This window comes from Triticum aestivum, chromosome 5B, assembly GCF_018294505.1.
Source record: "Triticum aestivum cultivar Chinese Spring chromosome 5B, IWGSC CS RefSeq v2.1, whole genome shotgun sequence".
In the NCBI taxonomy this organism is placed as follows: Eukaryota; Viridiplantae; Streptophyta; class Magnoliopsida; order Poales; family Poaceae; genus Triticum; species Triticum aestivum.
Genome location: NC_057807.1, coordinates 76,579,362 through 76,600,607, shown reverse-complemented (window position 1 = coordinate 76,600,607; position 21,246 = coordinate 76,579,362). Strand labels below are relative to the sequence as shown.

General features: G+C 42.6%; 3 protein-coding genes and 1 long non-coding RNA gene across 5 annotated transcripts; 2 read left to right on the top strand and 2 right to left on the bottom strand.

Annotated features, from left to right (window-relative positions):
* Positions 1-1,730: 1,730 nt before the first annotated feature.
* On the top strand, positions 1,731-3,276 carry LOC123115722 (uncharacterized). The gene is made up of 5 exons (XM_044536824.1): positions 1,731-2,082; positions 2,171-2,237; positions 2,467-2,692; positions 2,787-2,828; positions 2,942-3,276. The coding sequence occupies exons 1-5, from the start codon at positions 2,030-2,032 to the stop codon at positions 3,100-3,102; spliced, it is 549 nt and encodes a 182-aa protein (XP_044392759.1). The 5' UTR covers positions 1,731-2,029; the 3' UTR covers positions 3,103-3,276.
* A 4,715-nt stretch (positions 3,277-7,991) lies between these two features.
* On the top strand, positions 7,992-9,745 carry LOC123110503 (splicing factor U2af large subunit A). The gene is made up of 2 exons (XM_044531040.1): positions 7,992-8,084; positions 8,222-9,745. The coding sequence occupies exons 1-2, from the start codon at positions 8,043-8,045 to the stop codon at positions 8,741-8,743; spliced, it is 564 nt and encodes a 187-aa protein (XP_044386975.1). The 5' UTR covers positions 7,992-8,042; the 3' UTR covers positions 8,744-9,745.
* A 1,099-nt stretch (positions 9,746-10,844) lies between these two features.
* LOC123110505 (uncharacterized) lies at positions 10,845-13,978 on the bottom strand. Of its 2 annotated transcripts, none has more exons than XR_006453441.1 (3): positions 13,301-13,978; positions 13,031-13,203; positions 10,845-12,948 (listed from the first exon to the last, which is right to left on the bottom strand). It is a non-coding gene; the product is annotated as an uncharacterized lncRNA (long non-coding RNA). The 2 variants fall into 2 exon arrangements; XR_006453440.1 differs by having other exon boundaries at positions 13,031-13,128.
* A 3,509-nt stretch (positions 13,979-17,487) lies between these two features.
* Positions 17,488-18,385, bottom strand: LOC123115721 (classical arabinogalactan protein 9). The gene is made up of 2 exons (XM_044536823.1): positions 17,939-18,385; positions 17,488-17,855 (listed from the first exon to the last, which is right to left on the bottom strand). Exons 1-2 carry the CDS (start codon positions 18,360-18,362, stop codon positions 17,845-17,847), a joined length of 435 nt encoding a protein of 144 aa, XP_044392758.1. The 5' UTR covers positions 18,363-18,385; the 3' UTR covers positions 17,488-17,844.
* Between the last annotated feature and the right edge of the window lie 2,861 nt (positions 18,386-21,246).

The window sequence follows — 21,246 nt, the reverse complement described above, 5'->3', positions numbered from 1 at the left end:
AGGCGACACCCATGTGAATACCGTGCGTGAGGCCGCAAAGTGATATGAGGTGTTACATGCCAGATCGGTGTGGCATAGGATCAGGGTCCTGACAAAAGAATTACTTTTGATACATAGATCACTGAAACTCTTCATACCAGCCTAAGGCAATTCACAAATGATCGTTTGAAGGAGTTCGAAGAAATGGCATACTCAGATTGGAGACGATACTATGGCTATAGGACAATTCGGCAAATGGAAGGCACATTCCAATTGATACCGAGGATGTAACCTAGTGCCCGAGCGTGCTTTCAAGAACTGAGCATTTCCATATTCATTAGGGTTTTACCAACATCCATGCCAAAGATCTTGGGTGACACCTCATACTAGCATGATGATTAGAGATGGAGGATGCAGATGCAAAGGAAGACAACACTTTCTCAGGTTTCACCTTACGCCAAGGAAAGAAAATCTGGATGATCGACCGAGAAACATTTAGCATTCCTCTTCTAATGTTCTCCTTGATGTTCTAGCTACCACGGTTATGCTTAAAACATCAACATCGCCATCAAGTAAAGGTCGGACTTTGGGAGCACAAAAATCCATAAGGAACAACTTGTGGAATAAGTCATACCAAATCCTCATGGAGAAATTAATCTTAAGATGGGTCGCCCAGATTTTTTTCAAATTTCATTTGCAGTGCCACTTTTTTGTTCACAAGCTTTTTGGGTTTTTTACAACATGTTGGTGCCATGGCAAATATTAGTCCAAACAGAAACTATTAGATGTTCAACATCATTCTCCAATAGCACATCATGCCATACATTCTTCTGCATGGTGTATATATTTGCATGGCAATTCATATTTAAGTGCCATGGCAAATATGACATGTAGTTATGCATGGTGTACATGCATCAGAGGCTGTAACTGCATTGGAGAGGCATTTACACATGTTAGAGTTCCAGCCACCAGGGAATAATCCAGCTTGAACTGCTGAATTAGATAAGTCTGAACCCACAATTGTTGTCCCAAATGTGGTTGCAGTGGAGAAGGTGGTGGTGCTTCTTCGCCCTAGATAGTCTGTATTAGAGGTGATCACAGGTAATATATTGTCAATCATGGCATTTTTTAGTCTATGTATGGTAAGATATAGAACTTATCCAACAAAGTTTGCCATGGCCAATGGTAAATATTGTCATGCATCAAGGAAATTGTAGTGTATGGATCATGGCATATTTTGTAGTCTATGGATCATTTTCCAACAATGTTTCCATGTCCCATGGCAAATTTTATTATTCAGAGCATGACACTTATAATTAAAACACCATGGCAAATTTTAACTTGCATTTTTTTTTGCCATGGCAATTATGTTCATAATTTGTGCTACTTGCCTACTTCACATACATGGCAAATTCCTCACACACAAACATGACAACTTTATTTAAAATAACATAGATCTTTTCTTTGTTCATTTTTTAATTCCAACCTTTTGTATTTTTTTCACACATGGCAATTTTCGCATACATTATATGGAAACTTAATTAAAAATAACATGGCAATTTTTACTGTGAATTTGCCATGGCAATTTAATTTTTGTATGTATGATGGGAATTGCCATGTCTTGTTTCTTTTGGGTTATAAAAAAAATCTAAACGGGAGTAGTATTTCTATTCAGGAAATGGGGCGGGGGAAAGCAGCGTCACCGTCGGGCGATCGGTTTCTTCACCTCTTTGCTGCAGATCGACGGGGTTTGCACGAAACGCAGTCTTTTTTTCTTTTTTCTTTTTTCTTTTTTCTTTCTTTTTTTGGCGGTGCACCTGTCGGTTATCTCCTGCTCCCGTTTGCGGCGGTATCCTGCAGAGTTACAGCCAAACCTACAAATTCGACTCGGATCGGATTGGGAGAATTTTTCGTCGCCCCGGCGGCCGCTCCATATAGTTGCAGCGATCTCATATGAAGCCCTCGAATCAAACAAGCCAAGAGTGAGGAAGCCAAGGGGCAAGGCTGGTAATCAAAGAGGGGAAAGTCAAGGCAGATTCTCAAGACATAGATGGGATCTGTATTCTCTTCCGTTGCCGCAGAGAACAGAGAGCGATCAGAAGAGTAAGTTAAATTCTTCTACAATTCCGGATTGGTATCCCTGGCCTCGCGTAATATGTTTCTTATGTATATGCGTTAATTGCAATTGCAGAGAGCGAGATGCCTCCGTCATTCACCATGCTCGTTGTGCCCTCCTCCACTACAACTCCAAGAACCCGGTACATAACTGATCCGATCATTATCTGAACAATCAAAAATCACTGAAAAATGCTTATCACATCTATTGTTGAAATCGAGTAGTAATTTTCTATTCTATTGCGGGAAAAACATTTAACTTTTCATTGTCAAGAGACAGTAAGTTAACTAGTAGAGGGAAAACCCAAATACCCACAATTTTATTGTTTTCTGGTTAACCCAACTGTCTCCGTTCTGGCAACTAATTTTCAGGGTGCTGAATTCGACCTTGTCAAACCTTTGATGAACATGGCCGTCATATTCAGAGGCGAGACATGGCACCACGTCAGCTTTTGGGCTCGCAGGAGGGGCGCTCCGCCTGAGACCCCCGTGCGGCAATTCTTCGGGGAGCTGCGCTACAAGTACATCTGTGGCGATGATGACAAGGCTGTCGAAATACAGGGCTGCCGAGTGGTTGTCGAGACATGCGCTATCGTCAGTAAGTCCTCCTCCGATCCTCACTAATCTCTTTTGGTACTTGGTTGCGTAACCATGATTAACTGACTTTTTGCTTCATTCTCATACTTACACAGATAAGATATCTACATTTCAGACGCAGCCACCCACCCGCAAGAGTATGTGTGTACATTCTTTTGGAGCGGCTATATATCCTTGTACAGTTATTTGAATACTGCATGTGGGTGATTTCATAACATGAATACTAACTTATCTCTTTTTCTTTTAACAGAAAAGAAACCTCGCAGGAGTGTGTGTATACTTTGCCCCCGTAGCTTTGAGATCATTCATTCCAAAAAGGGGAAATTCATTTGCGGAAAGGAAGAAGGACACGAGAAGGAGTTTATCCGGTTGAACAATATGCTTGAGAAGCCATTCACATGTACAGCCTAGCTAACCATGATCTTCAATCCATCCAAAGCACCTGTACTAACGTGTCGATGTATCATTAGCAACCAAAAAAAATACCGTGATCACATTCAAACTTTGTAATTTTGTCCCTCTTTAGTGCTTCTATTCATACGCTAGTAAATATTCCGATGATAAAATAACGTTTTGTTGGAATTATTGGTTCTAGCCCATTTATTAATTCAGATTTTTTTTTCAATAATTTCTAGTAAACCCAAGAGGCCCATGTGGTCCGTTAATGCATGACAAGAGGGTGTGGAAAATTTAGTCCCATCACGTTAGTGAAGAATGGCTGTGACCAACTTAGAAGAGAAGTTATTCCACATACAACTAAGAGTTTGAGAAGAAAGCACATACATATGCGCTCCTCCTCCGCCGCCCGCCTCGCGCGTGTATCGTGTTTCGTTGCCGCACCGCGCTAGTACCTATGCCACATGTATGTGTTGCTTCATTTTTGTGACGCAAGAAAGAAGTTGAAACGTTTGATCTACTAGTGGGAGACGAATCTGAGGGCCTGTTTGGTTCCAAATAAGTCACCAACTTATAAGTCGAAAAGTGAAAAAAGTGACTTATTTTGCCAAAAGGACCCAACTTATAAGTCATAAGTTGCTCCATCCCAACTTAAAACTTATAAGTCACCCCCTTTTGCGTGGGTCCCACCACCTACATGATATGGATTGGTGTGGGAATGTGTGGTCAGGTGACTTATAAGTCAGGTGACAACCAAACAGGCGTGACTTATAAGTCACTGGTTTTAAGTCACCTGACTTATAAGTTGGTGACTTATTTGGAACCAAACAGGCCCTGAATGGACTCAGATGATTTTCTCTTCGCGTTTGTTTCTCTTCCCCATTGTCGAACGTCGACATTCCCAATGACGAGTTCTTTAATGACAATTTCATCCCCGACATCGACCACCTCCTTAGCGACATGACGAACGACACACCCTCATCTCCTTCCGCTGCTCCATATGTCATCTTATCCCCTCAGTGAGGGTTAGCGTTTGGTTTACTGATAGTAGTAATAGATATGGATATGATGCTTGTTTCTCATGATCTTGATTGCATGACTAGCTTCATCAATCTGTTGCATGGTTCGATCATCACCGCTACTATCTTAACCAAGTTTTATCTACTCTCTTTTTGGATTAAATTTAATGAGAAATTCCTCAAATATTGAACACATTCACTTAGAGACAGTTTGGTATTATGGCCCCTTCATATCATCCTTGGTGGCATGGTATCATTTTTGTTTTAACATGAGCATGATATCAATGTGTTGGTATGTTATCACCGCTACTATGTTAACCATGTTTTATCTACTCTTTTACTGGATTAAACTTAATAAGAAATTCCTCAAATATTTAACACATTCACTTGAGACAGTTTGGTACCGTGCCCCCTTGACATCATCCTTGGTGGCATGTCATCATTTTTCTTGTAACATGGGCATGATATCAATGTGCTGGTATGTTCTGGAAGACACACATAAATTAAAATTCATTAATGTTCACAGCAATTATGATATTCTTTGACTATCCTATGACTATGAGTGTTGCATGTTAGAGTTTGAAGGATCGACAAACACTAGGATCATTCTAGGAGGATTGCTACGATCGGGAGTTAATTTGGGAGTAGTCTGCAATCCACGTATTTGTAACCATCCATGGTGTATGCTGCAGATAAGCCTCACACTATATTTAATAAAGGCCGCCAATATCAGACTGACGTTGTCATGGAGGAGGCTCCCATTGATCGATCCATTCTCTAGGGGTGGATCGACCATCCAACATTTTCGTCAGCTGGGGAGGTGGACGATTGAACGAAAGATCTTGTTTCTGCACGACACTCAGTTGACCCAGAAAATTGTGAAGCACGCAGGATAGGCCCAAATAGCAGTTTTTCACAAAAAGAACACCCATTAATAAAAAATAAAAAATATCTTCTCATACAAGAAAATGCAAAGAAAACATAAGTTACAACTGCCATGCTCTGAATAATTAGACATGGTTTTCTAGGCTAGGGTTTACACTTGACATGTAAACAATACAAATCTAAGTAATTAGCCATGATTTGTACTCCTCTGTAAACTAATATAAGACCTTTTAGATCTGATCTAAAAAGTCCTATATTAGTTTACAGAGGGAGTATTAATTTTTTGACATGCATATGCAAATGCAAAAAGTAATAAACCCTTACGTCTCAGACCATGGCAACTAAAGATAGTGATTTGTCGTGACAAATAAAATATTTCTATGTATGGCAAGAAAATTTCAATAGTCTAAATAACAAAAATGCCAAGATCTAAATAAGAAATTTTCCATCGTTAAATTTTAAAACTGCCATCGTGTAAGTATTAAAAATGACATGCTACCTACTAAAACTATCATGGTCTTAATAATAGAATTGCCATCGTTTAAATAATTAAAATGTCATAGTCTATAAAATAAATATGACATGCGATCTACACTAAACTACCAAGCTACCTACACTAAAACTACCAAGGTCTAATTAATAAAATTGTCATGCCAATAATAATAAAATTAGCATATAATTAAAAAAATAAAATTGCTATCCTCTCAATTATAAAAATGCCATCCTCATAATAATAAAATTGTCACCCTCTTAATAACAAACATGTCATGTTAATAATAATAAAAATAACATGCTACCTACAAACAAGTACTATGGTCTAAATAATGAAATTGCCATGGTACCTACAAAAACAGCCATGGTGTAATTAATAAAAAAATCATGGACCAATTGGAGAAATGACATGGTCTAAACAAATAAAATTGCCATGCTACCTAAAATAAAATTGCACATGGCAAGTTAAAAAAATCTCCTCTCAAAAACATGGCAAGTTTTAAAAAAAATATCTCTATAACTTGGCAACTTTTGGTTGCATTGGCACGTTGCAAAACAAATAGGGATTTCTGTTCTTACAAAATTTCTGGGGGATTTTTTTCGGATGAATTTTCAAATGAAAAAACAAATTTTAATTTTTTTTAGCTTCAACTGAATATAGGAGTTTATCACAAAGTGTTCACAAAGACCGCTTCAGCCCGAGTGGTAAGAACATCCATGGAGGTCGCGAGTTTGAGTCCCCTCTGGTGCACCTTGCTGATATATATGTTTTGGAGAGAATAAGAATGGAGTGTAGGAAGCGCGCCATTACAGGTCCCGAAAATCTACGTGGCATCGGCCGCTGGAGTCTGCCTCACGGCGAACATTCGCCAAATATCATTGGAAAAAGTCCATTTTAAACCTTGAATTCGTAGGGGTTCGGCGAAACGAACCCTCAAGTCAAAATCCCGGTCAATTGCACCCTGAACTATGCAATCCCGGTCTAAATCAAACCCTAGCAAAAGTCAACCGGGATTTGTCTAGCTATTGGACGAAGGAGCGGCATGTTGACCACTGTGTGTGCGCCGGTCCTTCGCGCTGGGCCAGCCCATTTTTTTTTTTGCTAAAAAAAGTGTCTTTATTTTTCTGTTGCACGCACAGGCGTAAAACGTTAACTCAGTATTTGCAACAACAAATGCGCTGGTACAACCAGCTGAGCGAGCGACCGAATGCGTTCATATGGCAACCCAAAACAATAAGGGCCTGCTCGGTTCAAGGGAAAGGAAAGTGTAGGAACGAAAAAGGGAAGGAGGTACAAAACATCGGAAAGAAAATTAATGTACGTGCATGCAGAGTTGCCCTTCGGAACAGAGGAAGGGAATCACACGAAATCAGCTGACGTGCGTTCCAAAGAGTGATGTTTAAATGCAAAAAGAGGAGGAAAGTGGGGCCAAAGTGCACAGAACAACCACACATGTGTGCACATGAAAGTTTTTTAAAATTCACAAACAATTTTGAAACAGAAACATTTTTCAAACTCCTGATTTTTTATTGAAAACACAAACATTTATAAAATTTTATGAAATACAGGAATATTTTTTGAAACTCCAGAACAAAATTAGAACACACAAACATTTTTAAAATTTGTGAAGAATTTTTGAAACGGAACCAATTTTTAAAATCACAAACATTTCTTTAAAAATTTGTCAATAATATGGGACAAAAACATTCTGAACAATATTTTAATCTGGTTCATGAACAACTTTATATTATTTTGAAAATCTGGTTCACGGTTCTTATTTGTGCGCTTATTTTTTGCAAATATGCAACTTCACAAATTAATGAAAAAATGAAAGAGGTGCGTGGAAAATAATTCGAACTCGCGGAAAATATATGATACTATTTTTGAAAAAAATATGAATAGATGAACATTTTTGTAGTATATGCTGAACATTTTCCGAATAAGTATTCAACAATTGTGTGTTATACCAGTTTTTATTTTTGAAATTCTAGTTCACAAGTTTCTTTTTTTTCATTTGTCATTTCCTACTAAGATGGCCACTGGTTTTTTCGATCAAACAGCACCAGCAGGCTGGGCGCTAACTTTTTTGTTTTTTAACGAAAAAAATTATACGGGACAGCCCAGCAGGGAGCAGGGTGTAGCGCCCTTGGTGAATTTTTGTTTCTTAACAGAAAAAAAATTAAAGCGGGCTGGCCCAGCAGGGAGCTGGTGTGCACCCTCTGCGAAATGTTCCAATCCCGGCCATCCAAATGACCCGAAGGTTCGATTTAGACCGGGATTGCATGGTTCAGGGTGCAATCGACCGGGATTTCAATTCGTTTGGCCGAACCCATCCAAATTCAGGGTTTAAAATGGACTTTTTCCGATATCATTTCGTTATTAAAAAGCAGCAAACGCCCCTGAATTCGGACACCGACTCCTATCTGAAACGTTATGCCCCACGGTCCAGCCGGCCTTATATGAACGGCCCGAGCGCCTCGTCTCCAACAGAACGATTGATCCATCCGATCCCACAGACGGAATCCTCCGCCGCCGCCTTGCCGGCCTTGCCGTATCGCATGGCCAACTCCTTTCCGCCGGCCGATGGCCAGTCCGACCAGGTTCCCATGCATCTCCCGTCCCTCTCTTAATCTTTTTTCTGTTCTGGTCCACGCGCGGACGCACGGCTGCGAACCCACAAGCATGTTTTGATATGAACGTCCATTCTAACTTAATCTTGGCTGTGGCTGGGTTGCAGCATGAGTGGACTCCGGTCGTTTTAGAGTGTAAACACATCGGGAAACCAGACGGTACTCCGCTCCAACTTCATCTTCACTGCAGGCCAAATCGTCCAAGAACTAATGCTCATCAACAACACCGAACAAACACCACCACCACCACCACCACCGACCGGCCTTGGGTGCCTCCCGAAGCCGAAGCGACCAAGGTGGTACGCCTGACCAAGATGCTCTCGCCGGACGATCGCCTAGACGACGAGTTCGAAGACCTGGTGGAGGATGCCAGAGAAGAAGCGCGCAAATTCAGTAACCTTGTGAAGGTCGTGATCCCGCGGCCCAGCTCCGGCAGTAATCCGGCGGTTGCTGGAGTCGGGAAGGCGTTTCTGGAGTACGCGTGCCTCGACAGCTCGTCCCATTGCAGGAGGAGTATGGATCGTAGGTGGTTTGCTCGGAGGCGAATTGCTGCTGGGTTCTACCCTGAGGACATGTTTGCTGCTGGAGACTACGGCTGTGACGTAGACTGCCCCGAAGATGATGGATAATGTATTTGGTAGTTAATTAATCTCTTATTTCTAGTGGTAGCGCTCCTTCGGCTTGGAGATGGACTGGCATAGGTGGTGGTCGTTATTTGGCGTCATGGTGGCGTCGATGGCGGAGGAACCTGCCAAGGTTGGTACCTCAATCTGTTCTGAAGATGGACAAGTAGAAGATGGTGATGACAACACATGTGAGTGTGTCGGATCTTGTGAAGCAATTTATGTGTCTTTCAAAAAATTAATCTCTTATTTCTAGTGCAAGCATGGATCTTGTGTAGCAATTTATGTGTCTTTCAAACATTATACTACAGTTTTATTAATACCTCATTATGGAAATTGTGTTTGACTAGTACAAATGCCCGTGCGTTGCACCGGGCAAAAAAGGGAGCACAACCTGCTTCATGTGCCATTGTGGACCATCTTTACATCCAATTTTAATAAACACCGATGATAAGGTTAAACATGAAAACTTTCTTACTATTAATAAAAGTTAAATTTTTCATTAAAATTGGAACACTTTTTTGAATAGTTATGTTTTATGAAATTCAAACATTTCTCAAAAAATAACATTCTTTTGAACACATTTTGTTTTTGTTGTACATTTCTAAATGGAAATGTTTTTAGTAAAAATGGAATTTTTTAGGGAATTTTGAATCTTTTTTAAAAAGTGCAAACATATTTTTTTCAAACAAAAATAGTGTGAACATATGTAAAACTGTGAACATTTTTAAACTATATATACTGTGTTAGGTTTTTTTGCAGATAGTTTTTTTAGAGCATTTTTAGGGAATTTTACAAATAGCTGGTTGTTTGGTTGGGAAGAGTATTTTCTCTCTTTTTTTTCAAGTATTTTGGCTTGCCCAAAACAAAGCACTTCTCAGCAGCCAGACACTCAGCCTCGTCACAATCATACGCACTCTGCTCCTCCATGACAAATCGATATTGCGCCGCCTCCGTCCGCATCACCACCTTCTCCTCCTGCAGATTGGTGATCATGGCCATGGCCTGGGCGGCCGCCACCGCCAACGTGATCCGCTCCTCCTCCAGCTCCTTCCACACGAGCGCCATGGACTTGCGGTCCAGCTCCACCCGCCACTTTAGCTCATCAACCGTGCTAGTCTTCAGCCTCAGTAAGCATGCTGCCGTCGGAGACGCCCAAGTAGTCCCGTTGCAGGGAGAGCGCCCTGGTGCTTTAGAAATAAGCAATCATCTATGATACACAGATTAACTGGTTTCATGTTTGTTATCCTACTTCAGTGGCAAAATTGTTCTCTGTTTTTGGTAAGGTGGCATTTGAACTAAAATGGTATACTTCACAACAAATTGAATGTGACTGGTATTTAATCTATCCCCAAGAACCGCACCGTACAGGAAGAAAATCTCACTAAACCCTAACATACATTGGTACAGCAACTGAAGGACCATGTTTCTATCACTTGATAATCCAAAAAACAACTAATTTCAGACTGTCTGAGATTCTTGTTGTCAGACTGTAAAAAGCCCCCCAACTCAACACAGACCAAGAATTAAAGTACAGAAGGAACACAATGGCTGACAAATTAACCGCAATAGTTATCGGTTCATCGAGAGAACGACTTTTGTTTCTAAGCTAAGAAGGTTTAGTTAGATTCATCTCCTCAATCGAGAGAATGTGCTCTAGTCAAACAGCTAAGGGAATGGTGACCAGATAATTGGTTAAGATTTAGAAATCGAGGCAACGGCGCATTCAGGCCAGATTTAGTAAATTGATGAATGACAGTACACTTTCTTTAATTTGCACCATCCAACACTAAACGAAACAAATCAAATAGATCTAAAATTGGGTTGTGACTTGTGATCATCAATCAATAGGAGCAGAGTACAGTGCAGATCTACCAATGTATTTAGGTGCCACCGGAAACACAACTGTTCATAATGATTTACCACAAACTTGAACAACCAAAAGCAGAGACCCTGATTCAATTTGTTTGGGTGTGCTCAAAAGCAGGGTTGCTGCCCTGTAATAATCCAAAAACACTAAAGTCTAAACCCCGAATCATTGGACTACTTGTGAACAAATTAATCAAGGAGCCCTTCATTCAAATTCAGGGTTTAATTAACTGATTAGTTAAGATCAAGTGTCAACTGGTTCACCAATTCTGTTATTCCCGGGAATGTTGATCCAGTGAGGCTATTCTGGCTTGCATCAAGGTGCTAGAGCTTAGACTGGTTACCAAAAGCTGCCGGTCTCAACCTATTTCATGTGTTCATGTGATGGTCCAGGATCTGCTCGACTCGTTGACCCTACTTGTTTACAGCCAACGAAACCTCAGATACATGTCTAAAGCTCATTAGGGCTGACAGCCATCACACATGTCATGTTCACCTGTTCAGAGGAAATGGAAGTTTGCTCCACCAAGTAAACAACCTTGACAAAAGATAAAGTTACCAGAAGTCCTTTCATAATCATTTTGCACAAACATACGCCACCTATATTGGAGAACAAAGTTAACCTGCAACCAACAAAATGCTCAGATTACTTCATAAAGACATATCAATTTTTACTATGACGAAACCTTCAAGGCAAGACTACTGCAGAACCTACCACTAAGTCGAACTATATATTTTTTACGGTTGCTAGGCATACTCACGACTTCACAAATAATAATAATCCAAAAAAAGTTGAATCCTTCATTTTTAAAATTTGAGCATTGGTGCATATCCACTGTATGGATTAGTCAGATTATCAGGCTCGGTCAGTATATTAGTAATTTTGTCACATATACACTGTTTGTTGAACCAATTCCAATAATAATCAATAGACATGCATATCTCTGGAAAAAAGGAACACACATGCATACAGTGGAAGTGTCTCAAGGGCCAAACTATTCTGGAAACTATCATAGCAGACATCATCTTTTTCTAAATCTCGACTAAACGGTGATGCACGCACACTTATCTTGGCTTGACCACCTGCACAATCAGATCTTACTACTGGACATTGGTATTGTCTGATGCTTCCCATCGAACATCAGGCAATTTGAGATTTACCATTGCCCTAGGGACTTGACATCCCAGCTATCTTGCTCTGGCAGCTTAGTGGTACCTGACCAAAATGCTTGGTGCTTGTTCTGGAAGTTGTTCCAAATCTGTGCAGCTCCCTAGGCAGACTCATAGAAGGTTGAACAATGTTTTGTTAATCAGTTGCAGCATACGTACACTTAAAATATGCATAAAACAAAATCTACCTCCTTAGGTGCATCCTTTTATGATTCTTGGCAGTTAGGTGAACATAAAGATAATAAGAAACATAAGAAATTGGCTTTTAAAACTTGCATTGCAGTATGCAAGAAATTGATGATACTGTCCCCAAGTGGTCTAGGATAACCCGGTGATCAAAAATACACTAAGTGATTATGTAGAGAATTATAGATTCGCCAAATTCTTAAATCAGTATTTTAATCAAGCAATGTCTGTTAATTTGGAACTATTTAGTATTGTTGATCGTTCGTAAGTCTATTCAGTTACAGAAGGTTCTCAATCGGATTAGCCATCCCTCTTTCATTCAATTAGGTTCAGCAAATTCCTTTTATTACCTTGACAATGCCCACTGCTGGACAGAGTTAATATTTTTGGCAAGAAATCTCTCTGTTAAAAATGGTCCAAATTTATCTATATGTATTATGTATGCCCCCAACAATAGAAAAAAAATCTGGTGCTCTTCCTCTCTAGCAAATCTTCGCCAGTGACAGGGATATGCCAAATTGCCAATGACCTTTCTCTGATTTCTGAGTTTCAGAGGTAGAGGGTAACAATTAGAAAGTCAACAAAGGGCTAGATGAATCTGATTGAAGAACTAAAAACAACAGAATATCTTGCTGTGCATAAATCATCAATTATATGTCCAATTAGTACTGTCCAGTTAAAGGTCGAAGCTAGAATCATAGATCTTACAACTGTACTCCGAAAAGAACCATTCAACATCAGACTTTTATCATTGCTAAACGTCAGTATCTCATATCATACAGTGCTAATCCTCCTAGATTAAGATTATACCAAATTAGTGAACGAATAAAATTACTACAATTTGGAGCTTCAAGTAAAGCAAACAGTTAACTTAATTCTCTAGTCGACGGGCTATGTTGTTACCTGAAGAATCATCCTCCCCCTGCTGTTAGTTCAGCACCTTGGTCCCTCGTTCTTGGAGCAGCATCCGATCCCAAATCTCCAACCTGGTAGCCAATTCTGGTCAACAAATAGTAGCATAGGATACTTCTACAACTAAGTTAAAATCAAACAAGAAGACATGCTTACTGCCATGTTGGCGTATATGACACTGGAACCACTCATGCGAGCATTGTCTAGATGTATCTCTTTGGGTTTAAAACTGTGAATTTCAGAGATGCGCTTCTCTGAAAGCATAAAGATGCCATCTCAGACTCAACACTTGGGCCAACAAATCATACAGTTCGGTGCAAGTATTTGTACTGCTTTCATGTGCAAATCCAAGTGAGAGTGGTATATTGGTAACCCATATCTGAGATGAAAACGGGGAAACAGAAGTGTGATTTTAGAGGTGAATACCTTATCCTCCAGCTCATGGTCAGATGCGTGTTAGGCGGCAGCATCCTGCTCCGAGGTCGTGGCTCCTCTTCCACCTCCCTCTGCTGCCCGTTGCTAGATGGAACAGGGAGTGCCGCATCTGTCGTGCGACAGATCGATTGACCCGACTCCCGCCTCTTCCTCGATCTCTTTACTGCGTGGCCAGCAAGACGGTGACGTGCAAGAGAGAAGAAGTTGTGGAAGAAAGAAAGGAGACGCAGAGGAGGCATGCGGCGCCCGAGCGCAGCGCCGCCTCCCTCCATCGCCCCCTGCAAGCTTGCGCCGCTGTGGTCCGTGCCCTGGCCGACTCTCCATTTTCTCCTCCTTCATCTCCCCGTGCGCCTCCTGCCTCGCTGCCGCCGCCTGATGCGGAGCCCGAGCACAGGTCCGCCTCGACGCCTCGACGCCTCGCTGCTGCATCCTCGGAGCGCAGCGCCGCCTCCCCGCTTCGATGTCGCCGCCTGATGCGGCGCCCGAGGGCACCGCCGCCTCGACGCCTCGCTGCTGCATCCCTGGAGCGCAGCGCCGCCTCCCCACCTCGCTGCCGCCGCCTGATGCGGCGCCCGAGCGCACCGCCGCCTCCCCGAGCGCCGTCTCCCGCGAGCCCACCGCCGCCCCGCCGTGCTGGAAAAGGGATAAGATAGAAGACAGGGTCGCGGGCTGAATTCTTGGAAATGTAGGGCTTTTTTTTTATAAAAATGAATCGTTTTTTCAGATCCACTTACATAGGGACGGCGGGTTGAATTCTCATAAATAGAGGGTTTTTTAGCAAAATTGCTGACGACGTACGACCAGAAGCATTAACTACTTTATTAGTAGGGAAGATTGGAATTGATCAAAGGTTTGCATTTATTCGTTGTACTTGAGGAATTAAATTAAACTCATGGTGCTGGTCACAGTTATACTGGAACAAATCATGTTCTTATACTGTTATACATGTTAGAATATTCCCGGGAACTGTATAAACTGGGGAAGCTGGGCTATGTGTAGGATCCAGCTCTACATATTGAAAAAGCCTACATGTTTAAATATGTATTGATACAGTTTAAACATGGCGTATGACTCACACATACGTGCGAAGGGATAAGAAGGAATTTCACTCGGAAACTAGTCGGTTATGATCGTGGTTGCTTAATTCGATTAGGAGTCTAACTGAATTATATCTAGATACATATTTGAATTTTCAGGAAACTGAGTATAAATATGTCCCTACCCTCTAACCTCATATACGCATTGTGAGCCGCACCACGGACTTGGTGGAGGAATTAGAGGGTAGACAAAACATACTCATGCTATGTTATTTTCAACATCTTGATCTGAAAGCACATTGTACGAATGTTCCGTGTGTTATATGTAATTCAAACTAGGAAGTTCGAAGAAGAAGAAGAAGAACAAGAAGAAATTGAATGATATTATATGATTATTTTCAGGTTAGCTTGGCAGATTCACGGTGCAAGTTAAAAAATAACTTGTGGCAGATTATCTGTTTACAATAAAATCTTGTTTTTCGCTGGCAGAACTTGAGTTTCCATCCGTGATAGGTCACACTAATGTTATCTCTAAGGATGCCTTGATTCAAAAGAATTTTATCATTTGTGGGGGATTTGAATTCTTAGTAATTTTCCCCAAAACATTTCTCATTTGATTCGCATCATTGTAATCCTTAGGAACATTTTCTTACAATTCATTTGCATCCCAGGAAAAAAAACATTCTATCAACTCAAAACTGTTTTCAGAATTCCTTTGTTTTCTCTATGCTATGAAATACTCTTTAAACCAGGATTAATCTTATACTAGGATTCAAGAGGATGTGGCACTCTAGTTGTACAAGGCCTCTTCGAAAAACATGCTACTATGGTTCCTCTGACAGCCACCGGTTCCTGTCGCCTCCAGGTGCCTTCGGCACCATGGAGGAGGGGGGGCCCAGTTGTAGTCTTCGGTCACCCTAACTTCAGTTAGGGTCAAGTTCATGTATCTCGCTAGTGGTGATACGATGGTGTCATCGACGGCCAGGAATAAATTATCCCCGTCCTATCTATGTTCCGGCGATGTTGTTTGGCATTGGCGGAGGGCGTGTGGAGTTTCAGCCAGGGACAGATATTGGACCTCGTTTATGTCTTTGTTTTGTGTAGGTGATCGACAATAGGGGTGATATCGCAGCGTGTCTTTTTACTTGGGTCCCAATGAAGGCTCAGCAAGATGGGCTGGAAGTGGGGAACTTTTGTGAGGTTTCTATCCCCCTCCTCTGTCTTGTCGGAGTTGGGATAATCTTCTGGTCCTTCTTAGCGCCAGCTTCTCCGGGATGGCGATCTTTCCAGATCATATCGGTGTCTTCTGGTCTACATCGACGACTTCTCGGCCACTACTTCTCCAAGCACCTAGCTTTCCACAAAGTTGCTACGCTCAGATGGATACCTAGAAGTGGCAACGAGTTTTGCTCACGGCGCGCCGCCGGTGGATGCAGAAGGAAGATGATGTTTCTTTCTTCAAGGACTTGCTTTTTATTTCTTATTTCTGTAAGGTGCTTCTTATACGGGCTCGTTTTATCTAATATATGGCCTTCAGCCTTTTTTGCAAAAAAAATGCTATTAGATGTACGAATTAGGTCAAGTTCTCCTTTACTTGTTAGTTTCTGTTGATTATGGCTATTCCATAGCACTAGTGCTATTTGTTGTGTAGTTCAGATTTCTCAGTTCTATATCCTAGAATATTTTAGCCTGGCTTAGCTATTGAAAATTAAATTTTGGTATAACGTTAGCACAAAAGTGAGTAACAAGTTGAGGTGGGAACACTCAAACTATAACTTTTGAAGTCATAGCTTTTGCTGATCACTTTGTTTACTTTACATGTTTACTAGCAAAAGAGCCCGTGCGTTGCAATGAGAGAAAAAAATAACACACACTCTTAACCCAATAACCATAATATGTCCATGCCCTTTATTTTAGCGAGGCATCATTTTTGTGTTGCCGCTTATCCTCCTTCTCACCTTCAGTGGCCTCAGTGTTCACACAAACCAAAGTGTATTTGAATGTTGTTTTTCCCCTGCTAGTTTGTTCAGAGGTGCTCATGTGTGGTTATCGATGTTTTCTTTCATCTCTTTATGATTTTAGTGGTTGTTTATTTGCAATCCAGATCGTCGCGGTATGAAAGAAAAACGGACGTGCCCTATAGGTTACAAGTTTGCTTTTAAAATAATATTTTAAAATATTTAATAGGTAAAAATAACATCATATTCAAATTCTACATATTTTTCTATTCAAATTTCATATATAACATGTTAAAATCAGAGTTACGGTTTAATAGATATGGATAATTAAGAAAAATATTTGTTTGACTTAAATATCTTCCAAAAATGTTTTAAAAATATTTAACAAACAAAATAACATCATATTCAGATTCTACACATTTTTCTAATCAATTTTCATATATAACATGTTAAAATCGGAGTTACGGTTTAAAAGATATGGATAATTTAGAAAAAACATGTGTTTGACTTATATATGATCGGCGGGTGAATTATCTAATACGTCAGGGGGGTTTCCGTAAAAATGTAAAATAACGGTTCGGTTTGACTTAAGTGTGTACTGCGAGTTAATTCATAAAAAACATAAGGGTTTTCTGCAAAAGTGCGTGACGGACGGCCGAAACCCAATTTGCTTTATTATTAGGTAGAGATTAAGCATATCATCATGGACATAACACTAAAAGATATTTGACATAAAAAGATCATGCCATGGATCAAGAATTATGTTGGAAACTGTGTACGGTTACAAAAGCAATCATCCGAAGTACTGGACTCTAAATAGAGTTGTAGTTTGATAGCAAATTAATTACATACTCTATATTATTAGACCATCGAAGCAAGAAGGGATTTGTTCTGGTGTAGTCTGACTCTTCGACTGCCTCTCCTGTCTCTCTGGGTCAAGTTCGGATCGTTCGGCTTATGGTCATTTAGTTGCTCAGATTAAGTCTTTAATGATCGGTAGAGAGTTTATTCCACATAAGCTAAATAGAACTCAAAACAGAATTGCAGAATGTCTGGCAAGGTATAGAGCAAATAGCCAAAATACCACTAGTGAAAACCGAACATGCCAAAATGCCACTAGTGAAAACCAACTTGCCAAAATAACACTCAATACAGTTTTTTGTAGCCAAAATGCCACTAGTTGTTAACTGGGTCTAACATCATCCAAAAAGGACATATGTGCCCTTACCTCTTCACGTGTTACACTTACAACTTAGTAGCAAGTATGACAATAATTCAGCACATTTGGACAGCATTTCAACACACTTGGACAACATTTCAGCACACTTTATGAGCATATGAGCACACTTATCAGCATTTCAGCATATTTTGACAGCATTTCAACACACTTCCACAACAAACCAACAGATTTCCAAAACATTTCAGCACACTTTGACAGCAAAATATACATCATTTCAGCACAATTGGGCTACATTTCAGCAGGCATTCTGACTTCATTTCAAGTCATTTTGAACATCTACTTCTACTCTGAATTCGTCCATCAAATCAACTCTGAAACACAAAGACAACAAATTCTAAAATTTGCTGCACTTGCAATGACAGATACTAGAGAAATTGGTTGAAAAAATTCATACTTTTGTTGAAGAGCCTGTCGAGGTCGAGGTCAATGTGGGCAAGCCGGTCTGGCGTCGGTGAGAACTGGAGGCGCCGGGACGAGCCGGTCCGGTTCACTGCAGGGGATGCGGGGAAGAGCCGGTCCGGTTCACTGCAGGGGATGCGGGGAAGAGCCGGTCCGGAAGCGACGCTCCTGGCCTTGGCGGACGGAGGAGGGAGAGGGTCGGACGGGCGGCGCCGGGCGGAGGAGGGAGACGGTCGGGCGACCGGGCGGGCGGAGTAGGGCGACGGGCGGGTGGCCGGGCGGAGGAGGGAGACGGGCGGACGGAGGAGGGAGACAGGCGGAGCGCGGCGGAGCAAGGTCAACGGGCGGCGGAGCAAGGTCAGATGGGGAGGGGGAGCGGCAGGGAGGCGCCGGCGTGGGCTGCTTCCGCGCGCCGCCATGGTTTGTTTGGCTTCTCCTGTGCGTGCGGGAGAGATTGGGAGAGGAGAGGTTGAGTTAGGGAAGCAGGGGCAAGATTGGAATAACAAAAAAACTGACAAGTCACTAACGGGTTGACTCACAGAATTTCTTTGACATCTAACGGCATTGTCATTTTGGCCTCAAAAATTGAGTGAGTAGTGTTATTTTGGCAAGTTGGTTTTCACTAGTGGCATTTTGGCATGTTCGGTTTTCACTAGTGGTATTTTGGCTATTTGCTCCAAGGTATAGTCGTTCAGAGCAGGCCACAATAGTGGCTCGAAAGTCGTCCCCCATGTATTGAGGAGGTCTTGCCACTAGATTGTAATTCAATTATTATGAAATAAACTATTGAACCTGCAAAAGAAGAAGGGATTTATAAGTTCATGCAGTGTTCACCAATGAGAATCTTCCCCTCTCTCATCAATGTAGACTACGAGTGAATTCGGCCTCATGCCATGGACTCCGGCCGCCATTATTCCTCCCTCATCCGCCGATGTTGTCGACCGGATGGGGAGGAAGAGGGTGTGCCCATGTGTAATAGTAGGTTTTACTTTAATCTGCTTTTCCTGTCAAACAAAGAGGTGGTCAGATCTAGATCCACCCTGATTTTTCCTCAACCTCCTTTCCCTCTCATTCATGGTGATGTAGGCGAGATAGAGGGCCAGAGAGGCTTATTACACTCCTATGCTAGCACCTCTTAGCCAGATACGTGAGGACGAGCCGTTACTGCCGGCATCGCCCTCACTACTCTGACGAGTCGGGGAGATGGTCAGGCTGGAGGCCCTAAGCGACCTTGATCTGGAAGAGCTTCAGTTGTCTCTCCCCCTCCTCTCTTCTCGTCATCTCGGTGGTGCAAGGACCGGGGGGGGGGGGGGTCTGTGGATTACTGGAGTTTAATGTTCGGACAGCAGTTCATTACCATCGGTGCTTGCATTGAAGCTAGCGCTCCGGTCTTCATCCCGGCCAAGATTGTCAAAAGGAAGGTAGTATCACTTCGATCCAGAGTCCATGGTGTCCTTTTCCAACGAGCTTTGCATCTGCTTCGAAGGCAATGATGATTGCATTGAACCAAGTGGTTCATCTTCGGCGTCGGTGCAATTGGTTTTGCGTTGGGGGTAGTTTCCAGACCCAATTGTAATCTAGTTTCTCTGTTGGGTTCCTTCATGAAAAGGTCAGGGGCAAGTTGCTCTTTCCTTTGAGTTCTTGTGTGAGAGCATGTGCTCTCCGTCCACAAAGGACCCACCCTCTACCTCTAGTAAGAAAATGGTACTGTACTACCTTTGAATGGTACAATTAATTTCGTCCGTAGGTAAAAAGGAAAAACGCATGTCATCTCCCTATTTGTCACACAGTTTGACTGAGGCGCGTCGACTACTAAATAGACACTCCATTTTTTTTACTATCCTATGAATATGATCGTTAACAAGTTATAATGAAGCATGCATGCATATACTACTACTTGTGCATTCTTCTTTCCGTTGGCACATACTGCGCACATGGTGCCACTGGATTCAGTAGGCATATAAGGATGAAAACAACCCTCTGTGAATGCTCTATACATATGTGCTGAACGTCTGTCTGTGATTATTTCTGTCTGTGCTTGTGTCTGAATCATACCGATCGTGACGAACTAGCACATAACAGTGTGCGATATGATCTCAGGTTACTACTACGGTTGAGTAATCCCATCTGTACCTAGGTTGGATAAATCGCCACGTCGGCGTCTCATGCATGCCGCAGCTACTGCTCGGCATTGACCACCTTGGCAGCCGCGAGCTCCTTGCTTTTGCCCCACAGGAACGCGCAGAGTCCGATGACGACGAGCGCCGCCCCCAGCACGCCACCGAGGTAGGCGTCGGTGCCGAACACGACGGCGTCGACGGCGGTGGTGGCGACGAGCGACAGGGAGTTGAACATGGCCGGGTACACCGGCCCCCGGCGCTCCACCGCCCAGGACACGAGCACGAACGTGACGCCCGTGTTGAACACGCCGGAGTAGAGCACCGTGGCCAGCTGCAGGTCCCAGCGCAGCGTCCACATGGGCGCCCATCCATATAGGTCGCCGGCGGGGGCGAGGATGATCGCCACGGAGACGGGCAGGGTGGACTGCAGGCAGCCCACGAGGCACGTGAGCGCCGTGGCCGAGTACCGGTACGGGAACACCTTGGCGACCTTAGCCTGCACGACGAACCAGAGCGCGTAGCTGACGCAGCTCCCGCACAGGAACAGCGTGCTGACGAACATGTCGCCGTCGCCGTGGGGCGCGGCGAGGTGGGGGTTGGCGTGGGCGGACATCCCGAGGTGCGGCAGCAGCAGAGGGGTGCCCTTGCAGAGGCTGGCGACCATGGTGCCGACGACGCCCACCACCGCTCCGAGGAGCTTCATCCCACTGGGCCAGGCGGCGAGGGAGATCTGCTCGACCCGGAGCGCGGCAGCGATGATGAAGGTGGCGACGGGGATGAGGTTGAGGAAGTTGACGGCGTAGGCGGCGCCGGTGGCACGCAGGCCGCAGTAGTACAGCCCCGGAGCCAGCAGTACTCTACATACAACCATATACTTGCGTGAGAGGAATAATATAATGTAAAATCGAAAATAACTAAGAATTAGTTTATGCATAATATATATTGTATTACGGAATTAATCTGCATCTGCACATCTCTATTCCAACTATATATACTGCTTTTTTTTTGGATCATGCTGCTTTTCTTCTACTCGGTAAGATTATAAGCTTTCCTTGAAAAATCATGTTTTTTTCTTCAGATTTGCTGTTTCATTAATTATAACTGAGGTTTGGCAGAAGTTTGCAAACGGGCAAATCACACATGCATTTCTAAAGATAGAACTGCTGGCTGCATAAAATACACA